The 9,931-nt window shown below is 35.6% G+C and overlaps 1 protein-coding gene across 1 annotated transcript; it reads left to right on the forward strand.

Annotated features, from left to right (window-relative positions):
- The first annotated feature begins 604 nt into the window (after window positions 1-604).
- On the forward strand, window positions 605-3,159 carry LOC132055831 (polygalacturonase 1 beta-like protein 3). Its single transcript, XM_059447828.1, has 2 exons — window positions 605-972; window positions 1,153-3,159. Exons 1-2 carry the CDS (start codon window positions 895-897, stop codon window positions 2,998-3,000), a joined length of 1,926 nt encoding a protein of 641 aa, XP_059303811.1. The 5' UTR covers window positions 605-894; the 3' UTR covers window positions 3,001-3,159.
- Window positions 3,160-9,931: the final 6,772 nt, after the last annotated feature.

Here is a 9,931-nt window from a genome sequence, read left to right on the forward strand (position 1 = left end):
TGTACGAGTAATTCTTTTCCGTCTCGAACGGAGTAGCAGAAAAAAATAGATTCAGGATTTAACTTCTTGTGTTCGAACTTTAAATTTCTTAACACTTAAGAGCAACTCGAAGTGTGGACTTCTAAAAATTATTCGCGTTGAAAGTACTGGGTTCATATGAGTTCGTAACTTATGAGCTGCATATCTGTCCTTGTGGAGGAGTAATATACTACTAGAGAATTTTGGAAGAATTGTGTGATTCAATTGATCGCATTACTTTTAGCTCGAATTATGTATATTTATGCTAAAAGCATTCAAAATGTATAGATATAATTAAAAAAATTACACTTATTTTGAACTCACAAATTATAGATCCCCTATTTGTTTATGCATATCATTTCCCCAAATGGTCACAAGACAAGAGATAAGGGCATAAATTATATTATAATAATTGAAACATTTGTTAGATGATCGGTACTTTAAAACTTTAAAGATTTGCTTAGGAAGAGTATTGATGGTCCTTCTAAGGTCCTTCAAAGATTTGCTGGGATTATGAGCAAAAAGGAGCTGCTTTGATTCTTGTAAAAAAGTTCCTTCTTTCATTTGGCTATAGCTGTGGTTTAAATTTACTGAAATCCTCTATTTAGATCTGAGTCAGAACTGCTTTTTTTTTTTTTTCCTTCTTTTGTTGAAAGAATATATGCATGGACAACGAGAATCTCTGTCGCTTTGTTAAATTAAGTTCACTTAAATTGAAATACCTTATACGCCAAAAGTAAAAAACAAAATGAACATAGGTAAGAAATATCCTCAGTAAAATAAGTACAGGAAAACGTCCATTGTGTCATCTATTTATGTCGTTATCCTCCATATGCTTATGACTCAAAATCAAAAGGCCAATAGCAAACAGGTGAAATGGGCAGAAGTGTCAAGCTCAACATTTCTCTCCTCTTGTTCTTCTTCTTGTTCTTCTTGTCTTCTTCTTCCTTCACTGTAAGTATAACTAACTAGTTTGTACTTACATTTCCTTCTATTTTATATATTCTCACTTGAAATATATCTAGCTTATAGGTCTTCTATACACAAGCTTCTAATTTGTCCTTTGATTGTAAATATTCTACATGTAACCTTCTATTTTGTACCTTGCTATTTTTTTTTATTTTTTTTTTGTAGGTTTATTCATTGAGTCATACAAATGCACAAACTGGAAAGAATTCATTATTACCCAAAGAAAATCCATTTACAGTAAAAGCCTCACTTGTTCGATATTGGAACAAACAAATCTCCAACAAACTCCCTAAACCTAATTTCCTTTTCTCAAAAGCCTCACCGCTCTCCACCATAGACGCAGCCTTCTTCACAAATCTCGCCACCCAAAAGTCACTTTCCGGCCACATTTCCACCTTCTGCTCCTCAGCCAAATTATTCTGTTTTTTCGACTCGAAACCATACCTTAACTCAAGCCCTAGTAAAGATGCAAATTTTGCTGTCTACAACAACAAGAAGTTCACCAACTATGGTTCCTCACGGCTTGGTGGAGAGGACGGTTTCAAGAATTACTCCGATGGCGTTAACTTCGCCACCGGAGAATTCACAAAATACAGCCGTAGCTCCACCGGACACCGCGAGGGTTTTACCTCCTACGCGGCAGATGGCAATGTAGCTTCTGGAAATTTTACATCCTACGCCGCCGGTGCTACTGGCGGCGGAGGAACTTTCCAGAACTACATGCCACGTGTCAATGTCCCGGATCTTCGCTTCGCTTCTTATGATTCAGATGGTAACAATCATAAGCTTGAGTTTACTAGTTATGTTGGTGATACTAATTCTGGAAAGGAATCTTTTATTAGTTACGCCAAAAATGGAAATGGTGTGCCTGTTGGATTTGCTACCTATGGTGACACGTCAAATGTTATTGGATCGTCATTTAATGGATATGGGGAATCTGGTAATTCTGCAAATGATTCCTTCACTGCTTATTCGTCAAATTCTAACAACCCGAATAATAATTTCAAGAATTATGGGGCTGGTGGAAACCGTGGAGTTGATAGTTTCACAAGTTATAGGGATTCGGCTAATGCAGGCACCGACATGTTTACATCTTATGCAAGGGGGTCTAATTCTGGGAAAGTAAATTTTTTGAATTATGGGAAATCATTTAATGAAGGAAAGGACACTTTCAAAGGATATGGTAGTCAAGGAGCTAAATTTCCTTCTGTTGGGTTTAAGGTTTATGGTGTAAACAATTCCTTCAAAGAGTATACCCCAAAAGGTGTCAATTTTGCTGGATACACCAAAAAAACCGCTCCAGCGGTTGGTTCTTTGAAGACCAGAGGCAAAACCGTAAATAAATGGGTCGAAGAGGGTAAATTTTTTCGAGAATCCATGTTGAAGGAAGGGACCGTGATGAAAATGCCCGATATTCTTGACAAAATGCCCGGGAGGTCATTTTTGCCCCGGACAATTTTGTCTAAATTACCATTTTCTACCAAGGAATTGTCCGAGCTCAAGGCGATTTTCAACGCGCAAGAGAACTCTACCATGGAGCACGTGATCCTCAACACGCTCGCAGAGTGCGAGCGTGCTCCGAGCCCAGGCGAGACCAAGAGGTGCGTGGGCTCCGTAGAAGACATGATTGACTTTGCAGTCTCGGTTTTAGGCCACAATGTGGTTGTTAGGACTACCGATAACGTAGCCGGGTCAAAAGAACAAGTAATGCTCGGAAAGGTCAAAGGAATCAACGGTGGAAGAGTAACCAAATCAGTCTCATGCCATCAGAGCCTGTACCCTTACCTACTGTATTATTGCCACTCTGTCCCAAAAGTGAGGGTCTACCAAGCAGACATTCTTAACGTGGAGACGAAGGCTAAGATTAATCATGGTGTTGCCATTTGTCATGTTGACACGTCATCATGGAGTCCAGGTCACGGTGCATTCGTGGCATTAGGGTCAGGGCCTGGTCTTATTGAAGTCTGCCATTGGATTTTTGAGAATGATATGACCTGGGCCACGGCTGACTAGCTAGCTAGTTGATTGCCAAGTTTGCTCTTTACTACTCCAGTATTTATTTTATTTTTATTTTGGGTTTTATGTTGCCACAGTCCCAAATCATATTTTGTAGTCCCACTACTTGTGACGAGGTTTCGTATTGAAGGCATTTAATGATTGTGTTTTCTCCTAGATGTGTGTCTCTCTCTCTAACCTTTATAAAGAGTGAAGTTGAATTTTGTCCTAAATTCTAAAAGAGTATTATCTTCGATCTCAAATATTAGTAATTTCGACAAACTGAATCTGTTTAATTTATTTGTTCTTTTAGAAAACAAAAAAGGTATATTACTTATTTAGTTTTATCTTTATTATTTCAATTATATATTAATTAACAGAGATAAGCCGGTAATATCCAGACGAATACTATTAGATTAAGGTTAGTAAATTTGTTTTTTAAGGGTGTGCAAAAACCTTCCGAGAAAAGGAAATATCAATGGGAAGAATATTAATCCCTCCATTCTTTAATTTATGTGAAAGTTCTTGACTAAAAGGGTAGCTCGGTTATGACTAAGCTCCCACTATGCGTAGGGTCCGTGAAAGTATTTGACTAATAATTTAATTTAAGAAAGAAAGACAGACTATTAAAACTTATGATTTTAAATATATAACACGGTGGTTTTGTATGTAGCTATAAAAATATGTTATTAAAGGTACGATGGAAATATTAAATTTAAATTATTTATAATTTTAGGAATGTATCATTTTTTCGAATGAACTAAAACAGAAGAAATGATAGATAAAGTGAAACGGCAGTACCTCCTCCCAAATTATATGTTGCTCTCTCTCATCTCTATGTGAATGTTGACTAACAATTTAAAAAGTATTTTCATTATATTAATATGAGAAGAATTGCAATAGTACTCTTCGAATAATTTTTTAATATTTAAATTTTATTTTAAAATATTGAGTTAATTTAATTTAATTAATTAGTTTTAAAGATCAGTCGAATCAAATTTCGTAAGAGGGAAACCGACACTTATTTTGAGACGAGGAAGTAGTAGCATTTTTCATAAAGGAAGGTCCAAGAAAATGATGGTCGGACATGATATACGGCTTTAAATAACAAAGGCTGCTGTGACAGGACTCTTTGTCTGTCCTTTGCTTCTGTTTCATCATTTTGAGTTCGTTCCTTTACTAAAATTACGAAGGTGGAGCCATAACTTTGATGATCGTATAGATTTGCACGCCTTTGGCAAATGCAGTTTCTAGCAGTGAAAAAGTTAAAGCATATCATGCAGACAATAAATTTTGCAGCTTTGAGTACACTCAAAGGAATGCATCATAATGTGGTGTAATAATCTTTTATAACAGAACAATGGGTTTAAACACCAAAAGGGTTTGAGACTTAAAAGGACTGGTCGAGGACATAAGTCACCTGCATGGTAAGAACGAATACCAAGAAAAAAGGATAATGGGACAATTTTGTAAGTTAGAGCCTGTTTGGATGGGCTTAAAAAAAGCAGCTTATAAGCTGAAAATAGCTTCTTTTTTTTGGCTTATAAGTTATTTTTAAATTATAAAAGCTGCTTTTGAGATAATGCAAGCCAATTTAAATTAATTTTTTGACTTATTTTAAGCACAAAATGGCTTTAAGCTGATCAGTCAAACACTCAAAAAAGTTGAAAACAGCTTATAAGCAACTTATAAGCGAATCCAAACGGGCTCTTAAACTGTAGTCTCATTTGGCAAAACATTGAATGAGTGCAACCCACAGCCCAGCAAATCATACGGTGAAAATTTTGCCAGCCGCTTTGAGGTGAATTTAGAATTTTTAAAATATGGCGCACTATTAAATAAAGGAGCAAAAAAATGCATATTGATTCGTTTTTCTTTTGATAATTAACTAACCTTTTAACCAAGCACACTATTAAGCCTTTTTATAGCATGAGTTAATATTAGATCAATTCTAAAAAATATGTACATAAAATATCTTGTTTTGCGGAAAGCTAGATCATGGGTTCACAAAAAAAAAATGGGGAAAAAAAATTACGGATTCACGTGCCCCAAAATTTATCCACAAATTCGTCCCAGGCTTTACCTATATTGCATCTTCTTATTTTTCTTTAGTTTGAAGAATATTTGACACCTAATAACATCAGTTTGAAGTAAAATAATAATATCAGTTTCTCATCTGGAAAAAAAAAACACATGATACGACAATTATTAAGTGTCGTCTTTGTGTGGAGAAGTAATTACGAACTCTGAAATTCAGCTTATTTTTTGCTAGCTCCTCAATCCTCATCAAGCAGAACCGCAGCATGCAATTATTTTTTCCATCAAAGAACTACACTATGCATAATGAAACATAAATTCAAGACTCATTAAACCGTGATGCTGTAGGTATCTTAAAGTGGTTTTTCCTGGCCCTACGCCATAATGAGATATTACGGACCATGATCTCATGTATGAAAACTAGTAAGTAGTAGATCTGACCCAAATTAAAACAGACCATATATCTCAGGCCCAGATTCGTTGAATGAAGGGTTCTTTGTTTTGGGCCTTACACCACGTGAGTCTGTCTATCAAAAACCCAATCCTCACAATTTTCTTGTAAAAATTAGGTGGGATGGCCAGTTTTAGGACCACTTATAAATATTTAGCCGCTAATATGTAATTGAAAAGTAGCGCCACTTTTAAGGTGAAGATAAAATCTGGAAAAAAAAAAAATATCTCTTGTTGAAAGTCGGAAAAGTAATTCCTACAATACGCGCCGGAGGTTTAAAATTTTGACAAGTGAAACTCTAGCACGTCGAAGTAGTCCTCTCTTCACATATATTACATATATAATAGAAATAAATAAATAGAATAGAAATTTGTGTAATTAAAATTAAACTGCATACGTCTATACACGAGAAGAGAATAAATATTCAGCAAGAACGGGAAAAGTCAAAAGTGAACAAGTAAAAGTGCATGGAGGAAATACATGTGTCAGAGAATTAAAATTGAAGTGCATACGTCTATACATAAGAAGGGAATAAATATTAAGTACTATGACATATGTCCACGTGAGATTAAAAAACAATTGAGTAAAGTGTACAAGTTATATAGCTTATGGTACAAGCATTAATTGCGTGTACAAGTTGTAAAGCTTTTGGTACAAGTTGGTGAAGCTGTGTTAGTCCTCCATTCGCACTTATATATAATAGAAATATAAATGTAAAGAAACAATAATCAGAAAATGCAAAGGAGAGTAAAATAAGTAAAGTATTGACAAAAGTCTCTCCCTCCCTTCACTTTTACTTGTCCACGTTAACATATCAAGAGATAAAAAATTTTCTTCTTCTTATTTTACCCTTCACATTAATTACTTATTTTCAAATCATTTTTTGAGGCTATTGAGACTATATACTAATAAATACGAATATTATGATAAAATATATACTTCATTTATTAATTCTTAAAGAACGTGAAAAGTCAAAAATAAACAAGTAAAAGTGCACGGAGGAAATAAATATGTGTCGGGGAATTAAAATTGAAGTGCATACATGTATACATGATAAGAGAATAAATATTCAGTACTATGACATATGTCCACGTGGGACAAAAAGGTAGTTTAATAATGTGGCCAAGTAATATGGGACGGAGGGAGTACTTCATTTATTAATTTTTAAAGAACTTGAAAAGTCAAAAGTCAACATGTAAAAGTACACGGAGGGAATAAATGTGTCGGAGAATTAAAGTGAAGTGCACACGTGTATACATGATAAGAGAATAAATATTCAGTACTATGACATATGTCCACGTGGGATAAAAAAGTTATTTAGTAATGTGGCGTTATATAATATGGGATATACTTTCATTTTTCTATTAGTTGGTTAAACTGTACAATTTATATAGCTTGTGGTATAAATTTGTATTGCTACATTAGTCCTCTCTTCACATATATTACATATATAATAGAAATAAATAAATAGAATAGAAATTTGTGTAGGAGAATTAAAATTGAACTGCATACGTCTATACACGAGAAGAGAATAAATATTCAGCAAGAACGGGAAAAGTCAAAAGTGAACAAGTAAAAGTGCATGGAGGAAATAAATGTGTCAGAGAATTAAAATTGAAAGTGCATACGTCTATACATAAAAGAAGAATAAATATTAAGTAATATGACATATATCCACGTGAGATAAAAAAATAGTTGAGTAAAGTGTACAAATTATATAGCTTATGGTACAAGCATTAATTACGTGTACAAGTTGTAAAGCTTTTGGTACAAGTTGCTGCAGCTGTGTTAGTCCTCCTTGGCCCTTATATATAATAGAAATATATATACATGTAATAATTAATTTTCCTATTGTTATAATTTGTCATATATATATATATAAAATAATTAATTTGCTTATTGTCATCCCATTCAATAGCTATTAGGTATAAAATAATTCGTCAATTAACATATTAGACTAGTAAAACTATCAGCGCTTCGTGCAGTAATTAAAATATTAGAAAATTTCTAAAACGACCAACAACTAATAATGAATTTAGATATTGTCTTCCATTTATATGAGAAAGTAAATGTTAAAAAGATAAAATGTGTTTGGATTAAATCGTAAACCAGCCTGATCTAGTGAACAAAACATAAAAACAAAAACAACAATTTAACCAGAAAATGTGAATTTGGTCTATTTAGAGCAAATACTTCTAAATCACAGATGGTTAATTATCTTGTACGAATAAAGCTTATTTAGATTTTATCTAATTAAAAAAGATTTAAGGAGTATCAAAATAAATAATTAATAAGATAAGGTAAAGTTTAGTAGAAACACAATTATTGAATGTCCTTTTCGATTACAAGTTAAATATGTCTTGAATACAAGATTTTCTTCTCTCTTGAAATTTTAAAAACAAAAATGAAAAAGGGCAATTAGAGTATAGAAAAGAATAAAAGAAGAAAGAAATTGCCTTCTTCAATGATTGGACCAAGAGTACGAGTTGTAAAACTGAAAGTTTTCTATCGTAGTTTTAGTTTTCCTTTTCATTTTTCATCCCCTCCGTAATATTTCAGTTTCTTTATTCAGTCTTCTCTCCTTTCATCCTCTTTTTTCCTTCTGTTACTCTAACTTGGAAAATTTAGAAAACTTTATCCTATTTAACTAACCAAGTTGATTAAAATAAAACCACGTTGATGGCAAACACCAATATAAATCCTTTTTTTTTTTTATTCAAATAGATTATCTTACTACCATTTTATTATTCTCATCACCACCCTATAAATTCAACAGGAAACTTTTCAAAAAAAAAAAAGGAGTGTTAGCGAAATATTACACAATAAAAGAGAGCTAGCCTAAAAGAAATACTGAAGAATCAACTGAAAATAGCACTCGTATATGAAAGGGGTCACTACATTGCTCCAATCATCATCTTTGTTTACCCCGAAATCGGATAATTAATTGAATTTATAAGCGGGTATAGGATATGTGCTTGGATCTTGGTATATATGAAATGGAGAGAATATACGTTCGAGAGTGTTCTAGTGAAAATGGCCTATGGTAAACATTCGTTTATAAATATAATCGCGTATGGACAATACGGAATACTTGATGGATTAAATCACTCTATAGACTTGAGCAAAACAACCTTGACCAAGTTAGGAACCGAAGGGAAGATTGTATGTATATATATATGATCTATTCTATTACAAGTGTTCTTAGAAAGCAAGAAGGAGCCAACCTCTGCAAAGGAGGGGAATGCCCCATATTTATAGTGTTGCCCCGGCTTTGTACAATGTAAACCAATAAAATAATAACAACAAGGACAGCTCTGAGCGGATTTGGTGGGATTAGATTGACGGCGCCGTCTGACACACGCATGGTTGGTGGCTGACCATGGCAGGACGCTGCTGACGCGTGGCTCCATGCAACGACAATTCGGACTAACGGTCACTCGGGGCAACAACTATCCGGATCAACGGCCACGGACTCCCGGAGAAGCGGTCTTGGCTATTTCAATAACGGAGAAGAGAGGCTCGTTTCACAGACCCTTCCCTGAAAGGATCGGTAGCATCCGTATGTCCCTACTTCTTCTCTATCCCCGGTTTGGGCCATATCCGGTTTTCACCGTATACAGATAGCCCCTCACTTCCCGTCATGCCGATCCATCGGAATAACGGGGCGTGAATAACTTTCGAAACCGGAGATTCGGCCATCTCGTTCTTATCTCTTCATTTTGGCGGAGCCAATACGTAACGTTTCCCCTTTTATCGGCACGCGTCCTCTCCCGAATGGTCGGCTCCCCGTCAACCGCCTTTGCCAATCGTTTCGAGTCGCGTCTCATTAATAACGGGGCACGTGGCGAAATCTGATTGGTTGCCCTCGGTAACCGTTCCTCTTCCACGCCTATGCGGGCCCTTTACCCCTTCATTTTACCATTTTTATGCTTCGTTTTTCTCCAACTCCTCCTCATCTCTCGCGTTCTTTCGTTTTCTCCATAAACAATCGATTCGTCGCTGCTCGATCCATCGCTTCATATTTTGTGAAAAAGAATCGATTTTGTCATCATCTTCTCAAGCATTTTTGGTTCGAGTATTTTCTTCGCCGTTCCCGACTTGCCGCCTCTTCACTTTCCTCAAGTCCTACATTCGAATCCCTTTTATTTATACTTCCAAGATGTCCGAATCTACTTCCCATGATGCTCCACCGATGTCACCGGTTCCGGATCGTTTCCCGGAAGAATCGAGCTCACGCTTCTGATATTATACCGCCAAGTTCGCCTTCAATAAGGATCTCGAGGTCGAAGCCGTCCTCTCGTTTCGGACTGTGGATACGACGCGAGGCGATACCCCTCATCGATTACCGAGAGAAACTCGATGTAGTCCGGCCGACCAGGGACGGACACCCGCCCCGAGAAGGTGGTTTTTGCACGGCCCGACGACCTATCACCGATCACCGGCGGTTTCGTTGGTATATAC

Source organism: Lycium ferocissimum, chromosome 5 (assembly GCF_029784015.1).
Source record: "Lycium ferocissimum isolate CSIRO_LF1 chromosome 5, AGI_CSIRO_Lferr_CH_V1, whole genome shotgun sequence".
In the NCBI taxonomy this organism is placed as follows: domain Eukaryota; kingdom Viridiplantae; phylum Streptophyta; class Magnoliopsida; order Solanales; family Solanaceae; genus Lycium; species Lycium ferocissimum.